Source organism: Corvus brachyrhynchos, unplaced genomic scaffold, assembly GCF_000691975.1.
Source record: "Corvus brachyrhynchos isolate BGI_N302 unplaced genomic scaffold, ASM69197v1 scaffold105, whole genome shotgun sequence".
NCBI classification, from domain to species: domain Eukaryota; kingdom Metazoa; phylum Chordata; class Aves; order Passeriformes; family Corvidae; genus Corvus; species Corvus brachyrhynchos.
The window spans coordinates 2,663,906-2,689,069 of record NW_008238452.1 but is presented as its reverse complement, the minus strand read 5'-3'; the positions used below and the strand labels follow the sequence as shown (position 1 = coordinate 2,689,069).

Here is a 25,164-nt window from a genome sequence, read left to right as displayed (position 1 = left end):
ATATTTTATTCCTGTTACTAAGAACGTGAGGGTTGGCACAAACTTAATTAAAGTCACTGCAGTGGATGACAAGGACTTTGGCTTGAATTCTGAAGTGGAGTACTTCATCTCTGATGAGAGCAAAACTAATAAATTCAGACTGGACAGGAGTACAGGCTGGATTTCTGTGTCGTCTTCACTAATGGCTGATTTGAACAAAAACCTCCTGTTTAAAGTAAAAGCCAAGGACAAGGGTAATCCCCCACTCTCATCTGAGGTAGCTGTTGAAATCGTAGTGACAGAAGAAAATTACCATACACCTGAGTTTTCCCAAAGCCGTATGAGTGTTACTATCCCGGAGAGTCATTCTGTTGGAACAGTGGTCAGAACGGTGTCAGCACGAGACAGAGATGCTGCTATGAACGGATTGATCAGATACAATATTTCCTCTGGAAATGAAGCTGGAATCTTTGCTATTAATACAACCACTGGTACACTGACGCTAGCCAAACCACTTGATTTTGAGTTACACCAAAAGCACGAGCTGGTTGTTACTGCCACAGATGGAGGATGGGTGTCCAGAACAGGCTACTGCAGTGTCACTGTTAATGTCATTGATGTCAATGATAACTCGCCCACGTTCAGCCCTGAGGACTACTTTCCCACCGTGTTAGAAAACGCCCCCAGTGGGACAACTGTTATTTGTTTAAACGCCACTGATGCTGACTCCGGATCTAACGCTGTGATTGCATATGCCATTCAGTCCTCAGACAGCGACCTCTTTGTCATTGATCCCAACACGGGAACCATCACCACCCAGGGATTTTTAGATTACGAAACAAAGCAGAGTTACCATTTAACAGTAAAGGCTTTTAATGTTCCAGATGAAGAGAGGTGCAGCTTTGCTACTGTCAACATCCAGTTAGAAGGGACAAATGAATATGTGCCCCGTTTTGTGTCCAAGCTTTATTATTTCGAGGTTTCAGAGGCAGCCTCCAAAGGTACTGTTGTAGGTGAAGTTTTTGCAAGTGATCGTGATATGGGAATTGATGGAGAAGTCCACTACCTCATCTTCGGCAACAGCAGAAAGAAGGGCTTCCAGGTAGATGAGAAAAGTGGCCAGATCTATGTTTCAGGACCTCTTGACAGAGAAAAAGAAGAACGAATCTCTTTGAAAGTCCTTGCAAAAAATTTGGGGAGTATTCGTGGTGCAGATATAGATGAAGTAACTGTTAATATCACAATCCTGGATGCCAACGACCCTCCTGTTTTTACCTTGGGAACCTACAATATACAAATTAGCGAGGGTGTTCCTCCAGGCACCCACGTCACATTCGTCAGTGCCTTTGATTCAGATTCTGTCCCCAGCTGGAGCAGGTTTTCCTATTTCATCGGGTCTGGCAATGAGAACAGCGCCTTTTCCATCAACCCACAGACGGGACAGGTGACGGTCACTGCAGAGCTGGATCGAGAAACGCTGCCTGTCTACAACCTGTCTGTGCTGGCCATCGATTCGGGAACACCGTCTGCAACAGGCAGTGCCTCTCTATTAGTAACTTTGGAAGATATCAACGACAATGGCCCTACCTTGTCCACCAGCCAAGGAGAAGTCCAGGAGAATAACCATGCTGGAACTCTGGTGATGATGCTTCAGTCATCAGATCCTGATCTCCCTCCCAACCAAGGTCCTTTCACATATTACTTGCTCAGCACTGGCCCTGCCACCAGCTACTTCAGCCTCAGCACCACTGGTGTCCTGACAACGACGAGGGAGATTGACAGGGAGCAAATCAGTGATTTCTACCTCTCAGTGATTACGAGAGACTCTGGCATTCCTCAGATGTCTTCCACAGGAACTGTGCATATCAAGGTAATAGACCAAAACGACAACCCATCTCAGCCCAGAACAGTGGAAATCTTTGTTCATTATTATGGCAACCTCTTCCCAGGTGGAATTTTGGGCAATGTAAAGCCACAGGATCCAGATGTGCTAGACAGCTTCCAATGCTCCCTCACCTCAGGAGTCACCAGCCTCTTCAGCATTCCTGGGGGCACCTGTGAGCTGCACTCGCAGGCGAGGTCCACAGATGGCACGTTTGACCTGGCTGTCCTCAGCAATGATGGGCTACACGGCGCTGTCACCAGCAGCGTCCGGATTTTCTTCACGGGCTTCAGCAATACCACCATCGACAACAGCATCCTCCTTCGCCTGAGCGCCCACAGCGTGCGCGACTTCCTCACCAACCACTACCTGCACTTCCTGCGCATCGCCAGCTCCCAGCTGACGGGGCTGGGCACGGCCATCCAGCTCTACGGGCTGTACGAGGACAGCAACCACACCTTCCTGATGGCAGCCGTCAAGCGCGGCAACAACCAGTACGTGAACCCCAGCGGCGTGGCCACCTTCTTCGAGAGCATCAAGGACGTTCTCTTCCGCCAGAGTGGGGTGCGGGTCGAGGCTGTGGACCATGACTGGTGCCTGCAGAGCCCCTGCCAGAACGGAGGGAGCTGCCTGAGGAGGCTGGCGGTGAGCCCGGCCCTGAGGACCCACGAGAGCGTCCCTGTCATCATCGTGGCCAACGAGCCCCTGCGGCCCTTCCTGTGCAGGTGCCTGCCAGGGTACGATGGGAGCCTGTGCGAGACCGACATCGACGAGTGCCTCCCGTCCCCCTGCCACAACGATGGCACTTGCCACAACCTGGTGGGGGGCTTCTCCTGCAGCTGCCCGGAGGGTTTCACTGGCATGGCTTGTGAGAGGGACATCAACGAGTGCCTTTCCAACCCCTGCAAAAATGGTGCTGCCTGCCAGAACTTCCCAGGAAGCTTCAACTGCGTTTGTAAAACCGGGTACACAGGTACGCTTTTACTCCTCTATACCTTACAGTCCAGGAAAGATGGCGAGAGTGTGGAGATGTGCCTTCTTAGCCCAAACTTGTCTGAATCCAAGCATCCCCAGTAGATGAAGATGTCATGCAAAATGAGGTATTCATAGTGTGAAAACTCAGAAGATCAGGTGCCCTCAATATTATTTTATTTTAGGTCTGTCCCCAGGCAAATCTCACTTACCTGATTTGCATTAGAACAGAAAGATTTTTACAAGAGCTATTTAAATTTATTAAATGTGTAGAAACGATTCCAATGCTCAAGTATGATTTTTCTGTACATGTTATTGTTATGCATATTGTGGGAGCATTTCAAGTCTGTTAGAAGTGTGCCAAGCAAGAAAATCAGCCTCTGCCCCAAATTACTTGCAGGACAGAAAACAGATGAAGGATATGGGAAAAAGCAGAATTCAGGCAAAATGGCCAACCTCTCTGTTCTGTTCTGTATTTTGTCCCTTTGTCATTTATTTTTTTTCATTAAGCACAGAAATGTCTGCAGCATTCCTACCCCTTCTGAGTATTTTTTCTCTAATATTTATTACACATTCAAACACAGCAGCATTGCAACCCTAGAAAAGCAGGCTGGTCTTTGCTTCTGCCATGAGTAGGATATTTAAGGAAGGTCTGAACAATTTTAACCAGTGCTTATAGCCACCTTTTATAGAAATCAGAAAAAAAAAATCCAACCTGAGGAGATTAGGTAAGGCTTTCATTGCCTTTTCTAAGAAGTATTTCTATATTGCCTATGCCCCAGGGCAGCCTAGCTCAGCACAGCTGTGTCCATTCTGGTGTGGGACTTGCCACCACCACAGCTCACCGGTAACCCATGGAGGGATTGGGGGATCCATTGTTCCTTTGAGTTTTTTTCTTACACCAGATCAGTGCAGGAGAGTATGGAGGAGAAAGTTAATTAATCTCAAAGTAAAGGTTTAACTACTTAAATTTAAATCACAGCTGCAGCAGTGAGTGCATATTCAGTGCAATATCAAGGACCCTGATGAGATCTTTCGCGTGAACCTCACAAATGTGCTCTTGAGCCTCAGGTCAGGAGCAATTGTTGTTAATTGACAAGCAGTTCTAATTAAGTTACCAGTCCAGGATTTTATTTCATGTTGCATTAGTACATCAAATTATTTTGCCAGGAGCATGGCAAAATAATTCTAGGGCACCTATGCCCTGTAACTCTTGCGGTCATTAGCACCAGAGAGTAAATGGGCATATGTTTGCTGTTGCAGTGAAGCAAAACACTTCATTAACTCTAGCAAGCAAACTACAGTGTATGCCTCTAGACTGTAATTTGAAACATTTATGAAACATCCAGTGGATTTCTTCTGGTATTAAAGCTCATACTTTAATGCTCAACCCTTATGTCAGCTAAAAATCGAGCTCTGCATGTGACAAGCTCAAAAAAAAGATGAGTATTTTTACTAAGAGAATGTGATGAGATACTCTTAGAGTTTGAAGTGTTGGATTTCTTTCATGCCATGAATTAAATGTGGCATCTGATAGGAGCTTTCTTAAACTCCTTGTCAACACAAATAACCTTAAAATAGACTGCCACTGAGGCAGACGTTTCTATTTGGAAGTCAGATGTTGTTTAATCAGTTGGCCATTGCAGAATCAAGAGTTATTAAAGTGTCCTGAGATTAATTGATCAAGACAGAAAACAAATGGCACCAGTGTAATTAAAAGACAAAATATCTTTGGAGTTTAATATCAACACAGCTTATTAGATAAGATCACAATTAACACACAGTATATTTAGACATTTTATATCTGCAAAAGCATATTTGAAATTCTGCAAATTAAATATTCAATAGGCTCTGCAAACAAATGTCAGTGTACTGATTGTTTGAGAATGCTTGACATAGAGGCTATTATGTCACTATTATACTGCCATCAGAAAGAGAACACAGCTGCCTGGACTCTTAATTTGCATTCATATGTGATCAAAGATAGCCACAGTGGATGTAAAAATAAAGTCTCAAACTGTTTCTTCATGAATATAAGCCTTGAGTGCTTCAACAACAACAAAAAAGAGGCATCCAAAATAGTGAATTTCTAATTCAGTTTGCCATATATACATAGCTTTGCTGCTTCTGTTGGAATGAAAATACAGTCTCATAATTGAATTTGCATGCTTGGTAATAAAATAATATTTACATGGTACTGCATGCAAGTAGAAATTAGTGTTTTCTGAGACAGATGCTCTGTTCACTGTAAATTAGAGTACATGAGCTGCAGACCTTTATAATGGTGTACCTGAAAACGGAGTCTTGCTTTTCTTTGATTTATTATGTTTTGTCAGCTGCATTTCACTTCATCATGCTGCAAAAGGTAATGTCATTCTTTTCACTGGATAGGATTATAAAGACTGATTACCTCAGAGCATCATTAGGGTTTAAACAATCTGTTATAATTATATCTCTTAATGATGAACAGGTTTTGTTTTTAAAATAATCACTTTCTGGAGGGAATATGCTTGGTGATTTACAGTAGTTGTCTGCCCTTCCTTTGAACCCTTCATTTCCTGTTTTCCAGGATTCATTAAGATGAAGGAATGTAGGTTTGTGAAGTTGTTTCAAATGCAAGATTAGAATATTAGAACAACCACTTTAAAAGATGGACACAGAGAACCACAAAAAACTAAAACTCTCAAATCAGCTGAAATCTTAACTGAAGAGCATTGAGCTGGTATCTGTTCCTGTTACATTTTTCAATTTAAAAAGTCTGAGGAACTTACATTTTTGCATAAGCTCATGCCTGTGATAGCATCAGCTGGAGGTGATGAATGATAAATATTGAATGCTGTCTGTTACCAATTATCCAGCATTCTCCTAATTTTCATGGTCTTCAGAAAAAGATCTTTCTGATGCAGAAGTGAATACCTTGCATCTTTCAGAATTTCAGCTGAGAATTGATCTATAAACTCAGCAAACTGCAGTTTTCATCAAGGCCAGCTTGGATGGGATTTTGAGCAACTTGGTCAAGTGAAAGGTGTCCCTGCCCATGGCAGGGGATTGGAACAAGATGGCTTTTAAAGCCCTTTCCAACCCAAACCATTCTATGATTCTATAATTCTGTTATTCTGAACACACTTCTGTTGGTTTCAAGAACTCTTCAGACAATAGTTAAGCATGAAGAAAATGCTGTTATTCACTGGTTAAAGTAAGTGCAGCTGAAATAAACATCCATATTCTCTTGCCGACTCAGCAAATGTGCCAGCTTTACTGTTAGCTGAGAAAAAGAAGAGTATTTAGTTAGATTGAACTGCAAAAATCTGAGTAAGCCTTATTATCTGCACTTGATTTTTGTGAAAACTAAGCAACATCACTGAGCTATTTTAAGCATGTCTGTCTCACTCTTGCTGTGTGCTCTCCTTCATAAGTCAAAGATCTCTACTACGGACCATAAATTGAAAACAAAGAAAGCAGCAAAATCTCACATAAAAAGTTAGCTCATCCTTCAGTCATGCCCATTAGAGAATAAAACATAAATAAATACCCCCAAAGCATAATTAGATTCAGACACTGGAAAAGTTTCCTGGATTTATGGTGCATCTACAAGTGACGTATTAACCACAGGAATCCTCCAGCGCTCCATTTCCATCCTGCTTGCAGTCACACATGGAGAGCTGCTGCTCACATGGAAGAGCTGCTTGCAAACTGTAGGTTAAACTGAAAAGTAGAAGAGAGGGGAAAAAAAAAAGGAGGTTTTCTTCACTAGGTGACTCAAGTTGTGAAACTCTGAAAAAGGTAGCAGAGTTCATAAAGCACAGTCCTGATTTTCTACACTTCTAAGCACCAGTAACCTCTAAGGACTTGCTATTGTGCATTCCTGTCATGGGAGATGTAAAATTAAAAGATATATGTGCCATACAAGAATGGACACCCTCTGTGCAAGCTCATGTTGTACTTTTAACTTAAACATATACATATGGCGTAAGAAATAAAATAATTCATTATCAGTGCAAAAACAAGCATTAAGGCAGTCTTAGCCCTTGCTTTGTGCATATATCCTGGCTGAGATGAAGTTAGGAGAAGTCTGGAAGACTGTGGCTGGTTTTGTGAGGTTTTTGCATTGAAGCAGGGAGGACAATCGTAACAATACTTTGAAGTTTTTGCTGAGCATAGGCAGTGCAGGCTGACACTGCTGGCAAAAAGAAGACAGGCTCCAAGAGTGAGATGTAGTGGAAGTGTTGCTAAACTCATCAAAGCCAAGCAATGAAAACCTTAGAAATGAGGACCAGTATTTTTGTAGTTAATGTTTCCATACAAAGAAAATTTTAGTTTTGTACAAAGAATCCCTGTGTCCATATTTGGCATCTGTTAAAATCTTCACTTTTTCTCTTGGTTCCCTTCCTTGCTGAAATGAATTACATGATTTCAGTTTGTTCTCTGGCAATGATGTGTACCACATGTGACAATGTCTGCTTAGGAAAGGACTGTATGCAGAGTAGCTTGTTCTAGGTCCAGAGGACTGTGGTCTCTCTGAGTCAGGAAGGAGGTTGTAATTGATGAGGAAAAATAAGAAAAATCATATAATGTACAATAGCAGGCTGTGTTCAGCACAACCTGCCTGTACAGGGTCCAGCAAGGGTTATCTGTATCTGCTTTGCACTCATGAGTATATTGCATTCAATAGGGAGGGAAAAAAGATACCTTTTTACAGCTTTTTAGTTCATTGTTGCCTTTAATTTCATGATCTCTCTTTTATAGACCCTTTTATAGACTTTAATAAAATAAATAATAAAGTTCAGTTAAATTAAAACAACAGTCCACCCGTACCTATAATCACAATGAGACACTTGAAAAGTAACATTGCTTTCTCTGGGCCACAGATTATGCCTGTGACAGGGCTGGGAGCAGCCCAGCATCCTGTCTTGTGATTCCTCTCTCCATCCCACAGCCAGTCCCTGGCACCCTCTCTCCTGGCCATGTGTTCAGCGTCGGTTCATAACCTCATTACCTACAACACCAGCCTGACTTTCCTAGTGCCCTGAATAGTCTGACCTGGAAATTGCTTTTGTTCCCTCATCACAGGGAAAACGTGTGACTCCACTGTCAACTACTGTGAGTGCAACCCCTGTTTCAATGGTGGGTCCTGCCAAAGCGGGCTGGAGGGGTATTTCTGCCACTGTCCTTTCGGTGAGTACTCTTCTCCTCCTTTCCTCTTCATCTCCCCTTTCCCTATTCATATTTCTATTTAGTTTTACCTGCATAAATGATTTCTGGTTTGAAAATGATTCAAGGTTTGGAAAAACTGGAGGTTTAATTAACTTATTCTTCTTTAAAAGAAAATTTAAAAAGCGATGCGGTCACTACCAATATTTTATTTGTCATTCCTGGTAGCAGCTCCTTTCTCCCTCACACAAAAACATAACAAGATCCAGCCTAAAAATTAGAAAGAGTCTTTCTAGTGATATAGGTGGATAGATAGATACATGTGGATACAAAAATGCTGTTAGCAAGGAATTTTCCTGCTTCTTTCTAAGGCTCTGAGAGACTTTTCTCTCTCAGGAAGATAGTTGCAAAGTTCTGTAAACTATGAACACCTGGGACCTTGCAGAACCTTGTTTATGGTACAGTAGAGAAATATTTTGACAATGGATGTTTTAGGATTTTAGCCAATCAACTCAGAGTTTGGCTGATCCTTTGTCCAATTAGACTATGAAGAAAAAAGTCTATAAAAGAGTTTGTAAAATAATTAAATAGATCAATCTTGCTGCACCATTCCTGCCTGCTGGATCTCTCTCCTCTCCTCCCTACGGCTGCAGGATACAGTAATAGATACGTATAACTAACCAAAAGTAAGAATGGATGCTTGAAATCTTTAGATCCACGACCATTGACTTCCTAAAGAAGAAGCTTAGCTCAACCACAGCTGGATCAGGGCTAAAGTACCTTCACCACCAAGAATATCCAAAGTTCAGTGTGAAGGAAAAGGAATGATGATAACAAAGCTCTCCTGATGAGTAACAGGCCCTTTTAGGAGAGCTGAAGAGTAAGACCATTGTAAATAACATCAGTATTTTACATCAGAGAAGCATATAGTAGTGCCAAAATAGTTTCATAATTTTTAGAATTTAATTATCCCAGATTTGGTTTGTGGAATGAACCCAAAAAAAACATAGAACAACATGGATATTTTAAGGTATCATGACACAATTGCAACAAGATTGATTTTGAATACAGATTAATCCAAAATTGTCATTGCTCATATGGAAAAGTATGAAAGTAAACGTAACAGATTAATAAAGAAACCAGAAATGTACAGAAATCATCTACAATGTTTTAAGGTTGTTGAAAACCCTCTCACAAAAGTATCATTCTCAGTATGCATTTGTAACTAATGCTGAATAAGTTTTTCTAATAACATATGGAATAATTTCTCTATTCCCTTTTATTTCCTTTACTGTACATTTACTCAGGGTTTATTAATTTCCCTTACAGACATAGTCCATTGTAAATGTAACTAATATTCATAAATAAAATCAGGGTTTTTTCCTTATTGTCACTGCAGTGAAAGAAAAATCAAGGGAAATTATGTGACAGAGATCTGTAAAAAACATGTAGAATGCACCAAAATATTCATATCAGTAAAACCATGAAAAGGCATAATGTTTTAATCATACATGCTTATTTCTTAAGTATGAAAAATGAACCACCCAGTGAGAAACAGTTGAGATAACAGCCACAGAGCGAAAAATAAACTCAACTTGCACATTTATTTCCATAACTGGATTAATAAATGCCTGATGATAATTAACAACCATGTCTTGACAGAGCTGTCAAACTGGCTTGTTTTGGTGTTTTCCAAAGAAGTCATAGAGCTCAATGAAATGTTTTTCAATAGATGTATCTATTTGTAACTTATCCTTTGTAACTTGAATTTTTAACTTTAAATACCATGTACCTCAGCACTTGGCTGTGTGTTTTTAATTTTACACCAGAGGTTCCTTAAGGAGCCTGTGCATCACAGCCATGTCGAGTGCACATCGATACTTTGCTCCTGGGAGAATGCACGGTGAGGGAAAAACTCGCCAATCCCAGATTTTGCTTTTCATTTTGCAGGTGTTTTTGGGAATCACTGCGAGCTGAACAGTTATGGATTTGAGGAGCTGTCCTACATGGAGTTCCCCAGTATGGATCCCAACAATAATTACATCTATATAAAGTTTGCCACTATAAAGAGTAACGCCTTGCTGTTGTATAACCACGACAACCAAACTGGAGAGCGGGCAGAATTCCTGGCCCTGGAAATAGCAGAAGGGAGGTTGAGGTTCTCCTACAACCTGGGCAGTGGCACATACAAGCTCACCACAGCCAAGAAGGTGTCTGATGGACAATTCCACACCGTCATTGCCCGCCGGGCTGGAATGGTAAGGAACGCTAAAATGAGCATTTGAGGCAAGTTCAGCCAAATCACTTTGGCTTCCAGGGGAACTCAGAGAAATGTAAATCAGTGACATTGGGTTTGCTAGCAGAAAGTCCAACTTTGGGAAAAACCTCCTTCATTTCTGTCTTATTCCAACTGACTCAAAGCCCTATGGTGGTTTGTTTAGTACGATGATGATAAAGTATAATGAAAAAAACATGTGCAAAATGCCCCCATACTCTCAATGTGAAAAATGAGAGCCAGGAATAATTAATGACATAGATGACTACGCACGGGGCTAATTAACTGGTGTAGATTACAGGGATGATTATCAGGGAATGCTAATTAACCACAGTAATTGCAAAATGCCTCAAAATAATTTTTCTCAACGTTTGGAGAATAGAAGTGGACAAACTTAAAATTCCAGGCATCCTTGACCTTCTTGAGCTAATTCAGAGATTTTACCAATCTCATCAGACTGGGAGCCTGGTTTTCCTCTGTAGCATACATGTAAAGAGTTAAAAGGTGCTACATTAAGAGAATTTTTTTGAGGAGAAGGAGGGAAGTTAATTCTCTCTTTGTCTCCCAGAATGCATCTGAGGTGAGGAACTCTGCCAAAAACTGGGACAACTGATTACCATATGCCTGGCACTCTGACCCCTCTCCTGCCTTCATTTTTTTCTCCAGTAAATGTTTTCTATTCCTCTTCTCTCATTTTTTAATAATATTTCCGAAGCAGAACATAAACCAAATGCTCTTTGAATCCAAGCCAAGTTTTTTGACTCCACAATGTTTGAGTTAGAAATGAAACTAAATCTATTTGCCATCCATAATCAGTAACTATTGCCCAACAGTTCCCTTCTCAGGCAGAAATGGCCAGCATACTTGGAATTCCATATTCTTCCCATGTTTGAAATTAAAGTAATGGAACAGTAATATGTGGTGGGGTTCCCCATTTGGGTTTGTGTATTTCAAGCTAGAAGCAATGAAAGGAATAAAAGCAATAACTCTTCTACCCAGTGTGTCTCCCCTCTAGTCCTTGAGCCTGGAACTCCAGTTCATAGTGCAAGATCTGATATCTCCATTTGTTCTGCGTGTTGGTCTCTTCTCCCAAGTTAACCAGCAACAGGACAAGAGGAAATGGCCTCAAGTTGCAGCAGGGGAGGTTTAGATTGAGTATTAGGAAAGCTTCCCCAGAAGGGTCGTCAATGCCTGGAACAGGCCACCCAGGGAAATGGTTGAGTCACCATCCCTGGAGGTATTAAAAAGATGTGTAGATGTGGCAGCTGGGGACATGGTTTAGTGGTGGCCTTGATAGTGCTTGCGAGTGGTTGGATTCTTAGAGATCTTTTCCATCATAAAGGATTCTATGGTTCTGTGAAATCCCCTCTTCAGCTGGATTTCCAAATCCAATTTGTGTGTGTTCGTAGGACTTACATATCCAAATAAGATGAAAGGTAATTGTGATGTTGAGCAATGACTTTGATTTAATGTTACTTGATATCAGATATCAATTTGCATCTTGCAAATTTAATAATGTACATCACAGCTTCTTAAGCCCAAAGGTGCACCTTAATTTTGAGATGTACCAGGTTCCCATTTTAGTAACTAAAGTAGAATGTTACTTCTATAAATAAGATTTAAATGGCTAAGTATAGGGGCACACAGTAAAAGTTACAACAAATAAATGAAGTACACTGAAGAAAAAAAAAACAGGGAAAGAAAATGTTTTACTTGTCAGTGTGCCAGAGGACTATAGAAGAAGAGAGAACGTAAAAAGGGCTATTTATAGAAAATTTCAGCTATGAATGCTTCAGGCTGAAAGTAAACATTTAAGACAACCTATACCTTTATGTGAATTTTTTTTGCTTGTTTTGTTTTTAATGTTTAAACCTTTTCAGTAATGTTTACAAACAGTATGTGAAGAGAATTGCCTTTGTCTTAGATATTTCTGCTACAGGAAAAATGTTTCCCAGGTGTCCAAAACTGTATAAAATAGGCCCCCTTCAGGATTCCAAATCTGTCATTTCCTACAGCACAGTGGGATTTTATCGGAAACTGGTAAAATCATTAAGTTGTCACTCCTGAGCTATTGCAGAGTGACAGGATAGAAAGGCTCATAATGTGGCAAGGTAACTGTAGAGTAATGCTTAAGTAACAAGCAGGAACATTTGACTAACATTAGAAAATAGATTGTATGAACTCTGGTCCAAGTAAAATATATTCTCAAATATCCAGCCCTTCAGCTGGGGTTGGAGCTTGGCTTGCAGAGCACATAGCAATGTAAGTTAGGGAGATTATGCTGATTGAGCTAAGAACAAAAAACTCATTTCAGTTTTTGTTGTTGATGTTCTGAAGGAAAATATGTATGCATGTGGTGGCATACAGAGCAGCCAGCTTATTATTCTTCCTCTGAATTGTTTCATTTACACAGGGCTATAATCTGCCTTGGAACTGCAGACTGACATTTCTTGGGAGAAGCACTTTGCTCATTTGTATGGAAAGAAATTCAAGATAAGCTCTCATTAAAAATAGCAAATTGAACAATTTAATCGTACTGAAGGGCATGATTTAGGACTAAGAACTCTGAATTTATTTGGTCAATACAGTGTGTCAGCTTGCAGCATGTATTTGGAACTAGCATGGACAATCTGTGGGGAGTTCAACAGGCTGTTGTTAGCAAACTTATTTGCAGGCAGTAGAAAAAACCTCTGCAGAGTAATGATGTACTGATAGCCAGTGCTGCTTGCTCAGCTCCCATAGAGTAATCTAAATCAAAATATAAACCCAGGCACTTTTAAAGGTGGCGTTTGATTTAAATTTGCTGTAAAACTGTACCACACATCTAGCTGAAACATGAGGAGATGCACATTGTGGAGATTATGTTTATTTTTCTGAAAATTTGTTTTAAAGAATAACTAACCTTCAGGGTTGGTTGGTTTTTTTTTTTCTTTCAGCGCATCTGTTATTAATAAATCACTGTGGGGACAATTCTTTGCTAAATAAGGAATAAAATAAAAACTTCTTTTTAAATCAGCAGGAGTTATTTCATGATTTTAGGGACAACTTTGGTTAGACTTTTATACATTACACATAGAAGTGCCATGAGTAGCTTTAGTGTAAATAAGTTGGATGGGTAGTCACAGAATCACAGAATGGTTTGGGTTGGAAGGAACCTGAAAGATCATCTGGTTCCAGCCCCCCTGCTGTGGGCAGGAACACCTTCCACTAGACCAGGTTGAGGCAACCTCGTTGTCTGGGACTTGATGGCTTGGGGATAAAAATAATAATAGTAATAATAACGAGTAAGACAGCTGTAAGTACTGATAATGCCTGGCACTTCTCTAAACATCAGCTCAGTCACACTCTCGGTGTCCAGATGCTTCTCCATTATCAAAGTTGAGATCCCTCATGACCTCTTAGTCAAGGGGTTACTTTAAGCAGGTCCATTTGGTTACTTTTTGAGTTTTATTAAGTGGTTGGATATTATTTATTACTGGTAATCTCAGTGTTCCTACTCCCAGGATTATTATTTTTTAACTAGTAATCTAACTGTTTGTACTCCCAGCTTTTGTAACATGCTTCTTATCAAGCTCACTATGTTTAAAGTCATGGTCAAGGCCGTGAAAGAACACCCTTTGTGATTGGAGGGAGCAAGTTTTTGCTCAGATTATCTGAACCATATCAGGAATAGGATACAGTACAAGCCAAAATAACTGCGCTTTCAAGGAGTAAAGCAAACAAATATGAAAGAAATCCTCCCCAAATGTGAAAAACTGGTGTTTAACTGCTTCTGTGTATGAAGCAGACAGTTGGCTCCACACCTGTTCTTACCCATACCTTGGTGGTGTCCTCGCTGTGCTGGTGGAGTATGGAGTTGAGCAGTGGCTCTGAAGCACCCTGCAATCCTGAGTGACATCATAATATACAAGTACTCCCTTCTAGACAAGTCCTTGATATGATACACTTAAGCATAGCTAGTTCATGTGGCTGGGGACTAAAGCCTTGTAACATTCAGCATATTTGTGTGCATGCCTTTTGCAGGCAGCATCCCTGACGGTGGATTCCTGCTCTGAGGATCAGGAGCCAGGCTACTGCACTGTTAGCAACGTTGCTGTTTCAACTGACTGGTAAATATTTCTTTATTTTTGTGGGGTTACTTTGGGGTTTGGGTGGGATTTTTCTGGAGTCAAATTAAAAGTAAAATTAAAAAGAAATCTCCCTGTAAAGCCAGAGAAAGTTGGAGTAATGATAAGGCTCCCAAGAGTCAGTTTCTCCCATCTTTGCGGAAGCAAACTGGGTTTTATACGTGTGCTGCTACTTGTTAGGTCAGGCTGCATTTCTGCATGGAACTGGATCATAACAAGGAGTTTGCTCAGAAATCCGCAGTTCCTGACACCATCTCTGTCCCCAGGCTCTGGTGGCAGTCCAGAAATGCATGGCCATGAGTAGCCTGTACTGTGGTGTAAATGAGGATATGATCTATTGCCTAATGGTTTGAGGTCATGTATTTATTTAAATTGCACCTTTCATTTCTCATAAAGACATAGGAAATAAAATCACCTTATTACTGCTGTCTTTAAAAAAAATACTGAGTAATTACTTTGACATTGTTTTCAGGTGTTTTCTGTTACAGTTTTGAGTTCATAAACAGTGTCCAGTAAAGAAAACAAACTTTATTCTGTATTTACTGTAACTAACTCAGTAGCCTTTGGGTTGCATCTTTGGAGATAACAATAACTTTAATCCCAATCACTTTGGCTAATTTCTTACAATAATCACAATCATGTTTCCTGCCACACAGGGTTTCTCTGCCAGCGGAGGTATTATATCTTAGCAAAACAATGAGTCTGTCTTCCTGCTGTTTAAGTATCACCTAATATCTAAATTATAGTTGGGTACAAAGCCTTATTCTTTGTGATCTCAAGCACACTGCTCAGTCAAGTGAATAGAAATTTTGACACGCAAACTGAATGTTAATTTAGAGTCATACCCACTACAACTGTTCAAGTGCTATTGATCTCTCTGTCTCCCCTTCTAAATGTAAAATACCAATTTGGGAAGAGGAATTTTAGCTGCAGGCTGTAGCTGATGGTTGCAGTTCCTGTGCTGTCATCACTATCCTAATGTCTGGTACTGATTAGTTATTTTTCTCTTTTACAGGACACTCGATGTACAACCAAATCGAGTTACTGTAGGTGGTATCAGGTCCGTAGAGCCCATCCTTCAGAGGAGAGGACAGGTGGAAAGCCATGATTTTGTGGGCTGCATAATGGAGTTTGCAGTCAACGGACGTCCCCTGGAGCCCAGCCAGGCTTTGGCAGCTCAAGGAATCTTAGATCAGTACGTCTGCTATATATGGGATCAAATGGACCCCGTTTGCAATAAAGGAAGCTGTCATGAATGCTGTTCCATTCAGACACCAATAGATATTTCATGTTAGAAAAAAATTACTTTAAAACCTACTGTAAAATGAGAAAAATGTAGGAAGAAAGTGAATTTGGGTGGCAGGTTCACTAAAGATTACAGAGTCTTCAAAAAAGCAGCATCATTACATTTCTACTGTCTATGATTATTCAAGTTGCTTTGCAGGCTGAAATTGAGTAGCCGCTGTTCTTGGGTTTCTTTATAAATTCCACCTGGGTTTGACTATACTCATACTGTTTGCTAACCCTCTACTCCCTTTTATTTCCTCTTAATCCACCATGTCTGTTCTCTCACTTTGCCTCTCAAGTGTCACAGAATTTCCCTCATATCCTCCGAGTGATCTTTCAGACATGCTGAACTATTTGATTCTATTGTTTTTTCCACCTCAGTATTTGAAGTCACAGTTGTAGCAATAATGTCAGTCTTCCATCCAGATTTCCTATTCACGCTTCCTCTCTCAACCCCCATGTTTGCCCTGCTCATTGTAAGGCAAAGGCTCTGGCAGTCTGCAGCATAAAAAAATGCCTAAAAAAGTTTCATCTCCCTTGCATAACAGATAATGGGAGTTTGGCTGTCTCTGAATTCCTTCCTCTTTTGTAAGACTGTCATAACTTGATGCTGAAAATTGGGATCTGCTTAGAAACTTGAGCTGTCTACAGAGGTTCTTAGAATCGCACATTGGTTTTGGGTTGGAATGGACCTTAAAGATCCTTTTGCTAGACCAGGTTGCTCAGAGTCCCATCCAACTGGCCCTGAACACTTCCAGGGATGGGAAGAAGAGCCATTTTTGAATCTCTGAGGGGTAGAAAGGCAGTACCATTTAAACACAGGATGCTTCCCAGCATGTTTGCTCTGCTTATTTGTGTGCACATCCTTCAGCATCTACTCATCTGATTTCTTTCAGGTGTCCCAGACTGGAAGGTGCCTGCACAACCAGCCCCTGCCAACATGGTGGCACTTGTGTGGATCAGTGGTCGTGGCAGCAGTGTCACTGCAAGGATGGACTGACAGGAAAGCACTGTGAAAAATGTGAGGAGGAGGTTTCACTGTCTTTAACACACATCTAACTGTGGCTCAGCCAAAGGCCATTAAGAGTTTCTTTTCATGGCCATGGGATAATGAATTCTGTAAAATAATGAAAGTAAGCACCATGTTGCCTCTTAAGCAGTTTAAAAGTCCACAATGGACTGTTGTCCTTTCATGAGCTAAAAATGGCAACAACTTAAATACATAATATTTTCTGGTCTGTATATCACATTTCTGGTAACTTGCACTCATTTAAAGTCCTGCTTCCCAATAACATATAATCCATAACTAAAATAAAGGTATCCCATAGGAGGGATTTGTCTGCTATGGGGAGGTAAGAGGGTAAGTGAAAACCCCTTCACGTAAACACTGAGTTCATGTGCTTATGGCTTCTCCAAACTGAAGTCCTTTTCATCAAATTTACTGTGGATTATATGCAAGAAAATATTGTAAATGTAAATGAAAACAAGGCATTTACGCTCGGGGGTGATTAACTCTCATAGGAGTAGCCCTGTAAATCAATACAGGATTGTCCAGGAGAGCAAAGTGATTTATTTACGTGTAGTTGTAGTATAATGACTGGGCTTTGTTTTTTTACATGTCCCATTATTGTTTAGCTGATTTATATGCTTTTATTGCACCAGTTTACAAAAGAATTTAGCCATAATTTTAACAGCATCTGGTAGTCAATGCTCTGCCTTTTTTATTCACTTTTTTTTTATGCCATAACAAATAGAAAGTCATTATCTCTGCCCTGAAGAGCTTAGAGTTCAATATATCATGAAACCCTGCTTGCAGTAATGGAAACAGTAACATCCCTGAGAAGGAATTACAGTTCTGAGAGCCAAATTTTTTTCTCTACTCCCTCACTTGTTCCCTAGTGAGTTTTAATTTACTATTGACTGATAGCAGCAGTAAATTACTCGCATACTCCCACTCTCAAACACACGTTCTGGTGGAAGCCAAAGAACAGAGGGGCTGCAATTGCCATTCACTCCTGCTCCCCCAATGACCTGCTCTGAACTTGATCTCTGCTCCGAGGGAAAGCGGTCGCGGTTAGGTAGAGATGATGGCTGGAGCTGTGATGAGCTGCATGCTCAATGCTTCCCTGTTCTTGTCCCAGATATTACTGCTGACACGGCCCTGTCACTGGAAGGCAAGGGACGGCTCGACTACCACATGAGCCCCAACAAGAAGCGGGACTACCTGATGAGACTTGGGGCTCGGGGCGCTGGCGAGGGCCCCCCCAGCGTGGAGCGCTTGGAAGTGAAGTTCAGGACAAGGAGTGAGAACGGAGTTTTACTCCACGTCCAAGAAAGCAGCAACTTCACTACCGTGAAGGTAAGATTACAGCTAATGCCGAGTTGGATTTGATTGGACTGCCTATGTGCAGTGATCAAAATCGCGTTTTTCCATTACTCTTGCTGTTTCCTTTATAAAATAGTAGGTCTTTAACTGAACCTAGGCACTGCTCCAGTATCATTCATCTTCTCAGCAATTCCCTTCCTATTTGCCAAGGTATCAGAAGATCTTGATGGTTTTGTATCTAATCAGTTTTGTCTAGACTCCAAATAGTGACTGCTTTAAGGCGGTGAGAACGGTGCTCATTGCCATGGTTATTATCATCATTACACTTTACAGAACAAATCATTTTGTTATTGGCCTTTTATCTCTGATTTTTTGAGCCTTGAACCCAGACGCTCCTTAAGCTAGCAAATGATTGCCAAAAGGTTTTCATTAATTCCTACCAACATGGCTCAAGCTTATCAAACTAGGAAGTGAGGGATAACTTGAATTCATGAGCTTACTCACAGACTGGTGTCAATATCAAATTATTTTGGCATACATAGCTGAATTAATGATTCAAATGCCACACTGCTTTGGGGTTTTTTGTTGTTTCTTCTTTCCTCAAAGAGCTTATTGCTGCAGGAGTTACCTTTCTCAAGAGAAAGCGACGGTTCGGTTCCTGGCGATGACTCAGTCCATTTACTCATAACTCTAAATGAGTACAGCAGTGATGTTGGCAAGCCCCTTTATTGGATTGGTGTAAGCTCCAAGTTTCCTTGACTGCTGCAAGGCTTTCCAAGTTTTTCTTCCCTGACTTTTAGAGAAATTCATACAGAAATTCACACTTTCTAAGCTTCAGCCCCATGGATATTCTCCACCTGCCTAGTCAAGAGTTACAAAGCTTTCCTGACACACCGGCTGCATTTAAGAAGCAAGTCTGCACTACTTCCCTGGCATATGTTTTTACCACATCATTTCATAGGAAGTTTCTGCCTCGCTCATATTAGCAGATAAGATCTCATTATTTTGACTTCTGGAGAGAAAAAACTTTTTTCTTCCCCCTAGCAGAATTTGCTAGGTGATCTCTCCAAGCATTATTGAAAAAAAAAAAAAAGAGAGAGAACTAATTGCCTTTCCTGGCTAGAAGCACTGGTGCTGTGTTTATGCAAACACTCATGTTATTGTTAATATTGGTGAAGTTATACAAGCAAGCAGAGGGTGTCAAGTCCCAGCCCCAGCTGTGCAAGGGCAGAGAGCAGAGGTTTGCCTAGTACCAGATGCAGAAGTTTGAGGAAGGAGAGGTAACATCAGCATGCCGGTTGTTGCCAAGCAGTTCCCAGGTGATGCTAGTTAGTAAAACTGTAGTAATTTAACTGTAGCTAGTACAGTATAGCCTCTGCACTGCTCCTCATTCCCAGAGTATATATCATGATGAGTATTTCCCTCAGTGGTGGCCCGAGATGCCAGTGAAGCCAACCCAGCAAAGTTCTTCTTGTCATCTCCATCTGCTCCCAGTGCAGAAGTTGGGCTTTAGGGACCTGTCGTAACAATTCTTGTCAGTCTCTAAAACAGACAATTTTATAACTTGATTTTTGGGTCTTTTGATATGCTTGTTATCCAAAGTATTAGCATTCAGAGAAAACCTGCCATGTGTTTTTAATATTAAACTGTGCTAGGGAAAAGCTATGAGTCCTGTGTCTACTTTCATGCCTTCACATTTTTTCCTCTTGTAGCTAATTGGTTTTGGTGTAGCTGGGATTGGGGTAAAACTAGAGAATCTCAGACCCACTCAGACTGTGAGCAGTTGAGTCACTAAATGATGGATCTAAACTTCCCCCAAAGAACCCAAGAGGGGGCTTTATGATATAAAGGCATCCTTAATCCATGAAAGATAGAAAATATTTCAGGTTACATTAAATAATGGTCAAATTCAGATGGAAAATGCTTCCTCCAAAATCCACAACAAGGAAGAAGGTGAATGATTCCTTTTCACGAAGGCTCTTCGTCACAGCTTATTTTCCTACAAGTGCATATTGCAAGTAATTCAGTTAGAAGAAATGGGATAAATACGGCAGGTTAAAGGTGAAATTGCCTGTCTTGTCTTGCTCTGTCTGGAAATGTCATCTACAATCAGATTAAATTAGCATAAATGGAGCTCTAAGATCTCTGAATTGTACGGGTGGAGGATGTGGATTACATGTTACCTACATGAGCTAACAGATCTCTGTGTGAGGGTGGTGAGGCCCTGGCACAGGTTGCCCAGAGAAGCTGGGGATACCCCAACCCTGGAAGTTCTCAAGGCCAGGTTGGATGGGGCATTAAACAACCTGATCTAGTGGAAGGTGTCCCTGCCCATGGCAGAGGGGCTGGAACTGGATGATCTTTAAGGCCCCTTGGAGCCCAAACCATTCCATGGTCCTATGCATATATCAAGTTGTAGGAATTAATCAGAACATAACCATTTTAAATGACATCCCATTTGATGAGCTATAAATCTGTAAAGGCTAGTGCTCAGTTCTAAGACAAATGGAAACCAATTTGTTCAGTAAATGAGACTCGGAATATTAGTAAAGTTGAATCAGCCCTGTAGTTAGGAATATGTTTGCTTTAGTGGTTCACTCTTTTCATTATATTCTACTTGTCAGTTGCTCAGCCATTTAAATAAAACCCAGAAATTCGTGTTACTCAATACTGTCAGCATCAGCCTTTGTTTCAAATTTAGAAACATGTTCTGCTTCAAGGCACCAAGAAGAATATTCCTTATCTTTTCCTGGTTGAAGCAGTCATGGACCAGTCTTGTCTCTGGAAATTTTCTTTTCCAAATTCCCCTAGTATGTTATTTATTGAGTCTGTTAGCATTAGTCACGTGCAGTTTTAAAGAAACAGAGAAATAGGGTTAAAGAATCATAAATCAGTATGGAAAAGTATCTGACAGGTAAAGTTGCTGACAGGTGAATAATTCTACAGTTCTTTTTTAAGGTGGAATTAAAAATTTCAATTCCATGCTCAGTCTTCCCTTAAGCTTGGAGGGTATTGTCTGGCATGGTGTTTTCCTTTCTGTTTACATAAAGACCAAAATACAAGGCAGTATTTTTTATGGGGCATTAAAGACAGAGTAAGACATAACAAACCACTTACAGGTTGTAGACATAAATATATGTATATATTTGTCTCAGTCAACCTTTTTATAAGTGGTTATGGGAAATGGTGTTTAATATGTTTTAATAGTCTGTGTGGCTGCATTTGTAAATGTGGGATTTTCCTTGGGCTGTGTGATAGTTTAGACACATGCCACTTTGTGTTTTATCAGTAACAAAAGCATCTTGTCTCCGAGGGCAGCTTTATCGAACAATACACTTTCAAAGAGTCCAAATTACTGCCTTCAGAAATGAAGTGGATGCACATATTAACCATTGTATCCTCCATCCAAATGGAATACGTGCTAGATGCATTCATTCAGGCTGCTGCCAAGACACGAGCATGGTCTTACAGCCTTATTAAAGCTGGAGTGTCTGAACAAAGTCCTCAGCTTGCATCACCGGAGAAGCAAATCCAGAACATTTAACAGTTTCTGGAAACGAGAGCAGCATTCTTGTAGCCGGTGTGTCACCTCGCAGTTCTTCCCAGGTGAACCTTATTTTTCCTGGAACAAAGGATGCAAGGCTTTGAGAGCTTTCAGCAAACCTGGGGCTTTGACCTTTCCTGGACTCTGCCTGTGCACGTCCCGCACGCTCGTGGTACGGATCTCGGACTGCCCGAGCCGCGGTGGGGAACACGGGACGGAGAGCACTTGTTCTGTTTAATAGGTGTGACCAAACGTGCAGAGCACAGAAGGAAACTTGCAGCAAGTTTCAGAGCCATCCTACGTGAGCTTACACAAGTCTGTACACCCTCAGGAGGTCAGCTGACATACCCAAATTCATGCAGGATTTGAGAAACCAGCAAGGTTGGATGTTGGGGATTCTTTTTAAGCTCCTACATCTTAAATGCAGAATTTGTACTAATCTCATTTTGGGATCGTAATAAGAGGTTTGAAATCCCGCATCTCATGATTCAGTAGAATTGTGAGGCATCATTCTTAAGAGAAAAAGCCAAAATATTCTTCCTTTTTTCCCCTAGCAGTTCACAAGTTTTAAAGCAGTTTGCTCAAGAAAGCACTAGTTGAAAATTCTTACAAAATCATGCACTTTGCAACTCTTCAGAAAGTTTTCCGAAATACAACTGGTTTTCTGCAAAATACCAATTAACAGAGAAAGCAGATATGAAATGGGACTCTTGCTCAAGCCCTGCCATGCCTTATGCATTCCTACTGTGTTGTAATAAAAACTGGATGCAATTTTCTTGGGCAAGGACAACATCTGTTCACTCTGCAAAGCATTTTCCACACTTGCATTGAAGAAGGAGGAAGAATTATTCTTTCTCTGATTAAAATGTGTTGTCATGTGCATGCCCTATAGCTGGCTTCTCAATAGGATTAGCCAGGGAATGAGTGGGTGGCAGCTCTCTAAGATGCAGTTTTTCTGCAGAAGTTTCTACAATGTGATGTATTTAATTCTGGCCAAATTTTTAGTACTAAATAATTAATGCCTTTTTAGTACAAAGCAATTATTTGGGGAAAAATATACCCACCCTAGCTTTCTGTTACACCAGAGCTACATGTTACTGTAGCTGTACTGAGTAGGCATCACACTGGCTATGTTGTGTAGGAGTTGTTACGGGACACCATCTTAAAATTACACATCCTGTGTTCTTCTGACCAGATAAAAGGTGGGAAGGTGCACTACATATCCGATGCTGGAGTTGCTGGGAAAGTGGAAAGGAACATCCCTGAGGTGTATGCTGCAGATGGCCAGTGGCACTCGGTCCTCCTGGAGAAGAACGGCTCTGCCACCGTCCTGTCGGTGGACAGGACTCACAGCCGGGACATTCTCCATGCCACACAAGACTTCGGGGGGCTGAATGTCCTCACCATTTCTCTAGGAGGAATTCCATCCAGCCAACCCTTCAAGAGCACAGTTGCAGGTAATTTTAATTTTTTTTTTTTTAATAGAGTGCACATAAGCAGATTTGAACAGAGTCTCTGTTTGCTTTAAGGTTGCCCAAACTGCTTATCAGTAATTAGTATATATCCATCCTTTGCAAATTGAATGAGCAAGGATTACAGACCTTGTTCCTTTAGTACACACTGCAGGCTTGTTGTTTCCAAAAGCAGGCACTCCATCTGCAGGGCTTCTTTGAGACAGGGAGGTTGCTTGTCTGTACATCAGTTGTTATATTTTTGTTCCCCTAATGGAGAAGAAAGGATCTATTCTTTACCTGAGTCAGAATGTGGAAAATCAAAGCAAATCTTTCATTTGGGCAAAAATGCTAAACAAAAACCTTACAGGGATTTGGTAAGTACTGAAGGATTTAGCCTGTTATTAATATGATTAAAATATTTTATGCAACTCCAACTTCCTCCTGCTTTATCCTGCTCTCAAATGAAAAACAGGATTTATTTCTGAGCAACAGAAACCAAGAACAGTAAGGAATCACCCTCTGACTGATGTCTAGCTGCTAAGAAGTAAATCAGTCTCCCTTAAGAGTTAAAGTTACTGTCTCAAACCCTGGCAAAAGAAGTAGATAACACATATTTGATACAATTTCCCAAGTGCTAAGTAAAGATGGAAGTGATTTTTAGCTGCAAAATGTGAGATACTCCAGACAATACAGATGTATTTTTCACATATTTTATACTGAAAAATCTTCCTTGCTTCATGAATTGTGACCAGACAAAGTATTTTTGAGTGGAGCAAGTTCACACTTTACACTAGTGTATTGTGAATATGTATGAAATGTGGTACGAAATCATGTGGATGCTGTGCTGACCTTTATCCTTTTTACACGTATGTTTTATGAGCAGCGTGTACATGGAAAAAGCAGAGGCTTGTAGGAAAACTGGAACAAGGAAAATTGAGGACACTAACCTCTCACCACTGCCCAATGCTGTGGCAGACAAATTAGAAATGTCTGGCTTCCATTAAGCACACACAGTCCAAAAGCTCTTATTCATATGATTTTGTTTTATTTTATTTTAATATTGGGTTACATTGTGTAGGACATACCAAGGATTTACAAGGCGCTGGTATAAAACTCTTCATGAACTCAAGAGTCAAAAATATCTGCAGTGCTGTTAAAGGCAGACAACACACGAGGGTGACAGGGCTGTGAAGTTGGTGTGTCCAATAAAGTTTCCAAATCCAGGTAGATGTGACAAATTCCCCCTTGCTGTTTATCACATCACTACTGCAAGGAACCACCACACATGCAGCAAGGTGATCATCACTTTTGCCTGGACTCCCACCTGAACCTAAATCTTCAGCTCTGAGGATTATAAACCTTTAATACCATCTCGTACAACTCGAGTGGATTTGCTATTTCATGACAGAGTGGTATCCATCTCTTGTACCATTTTGCCACAGCTCCAAGCAAGGATCACTGTAAGGTTGCACTACCTCAAAACCCTTCCGGAAAGGATTTAGTCTGGGGAACACAGAGAATTATTAGGCTGGTAAAAGACTGGATTTTCCTGTGACCTCACTCAACCACTGCACAGAGCCTGGGGATAATTCCATCTCCCTGGGCTCTCACAGCACTAAAACTTGTTGTAGGGTAGAACTGGAACCGAGATATGGGAAGTTTGGGAAAAGGCCACTCAAGATTCAGGGATATAAAAGCATTGTCGTGAATTTAGGAGATGGTAAGACAAGAGAAGACTTAGCAGTAGCATGATAGGCAAACTCAAATAATGTTTGGTGCTAGCACAGCCAAGCCAGCTGCCCACAGGTTTCTCTGTGGAAATGATAAGAAGTTTTAGAAATATGGGAAGATGTGGATACAAAAGCATTTCAGTATATTGAATGAAGTCGTTAGAAGGCATATTTATTCAAATTCAATTTAAAGACATTAAGTACTGTTAGAATAGATGTTTCCCTATAGCAACCATGTGAACTCTTGGCCTATATACTGAACAGCGGAGCCTGTACTGTGCTGTTGACAGTGCATACTCAGCCTTCAGCCCCCAACATGACTGTCCCTCTTTCTCCTAGGCTTCGACGGCTGCATTTCCTACATCAAGTACGGCGGCGAGAGCCTTCCCTTCGCCGGCAAGCACAGCCTCGCCACGCTGTCCAAGACAGACCCCTCG

General features: G+C 40.9%; 1 protein-coding gene across 1 annotated transcript in view; it reads left to right on the top strand.

The window, feature by feature from the left end:
- FAT4 (FAT atypical cadherin 4) overlaps positions 1–25,164 on the top strand; it is a gene marked incomplete at its 5' end in the record, with an annotated part of 124,444 nt that overhangs the window by 95,999 nt on the left and 3,281 nt on the right. Inside the window, 9 exon segments of the mRNA XM_017736892.1 lie at positions 1–2,834; positions 7,904–8,008; positions 9,935–10,242; positions 14,283–14,368; positions 15,402–15,581; positions 16,570–16,694; positions 17,815–18,032; positions 22,739–23,000; positions 25,067–25,164. The exon segment at positions 1–2,834 is cut by the window's left edge and continues 17 nt beyond it. Of these exon segments, the coding sequence (XP_017592381.1) occupies positions 1–2,834; positions 7,904–8,008; positions 9,935–10,242; positions 14,283–14,368; positions 15,402–15,581; positions 16,570–16,694; positions 17,815–18,032; positions 22,739–23,000; positions 25,067–25,164 (4,216 nt within the window).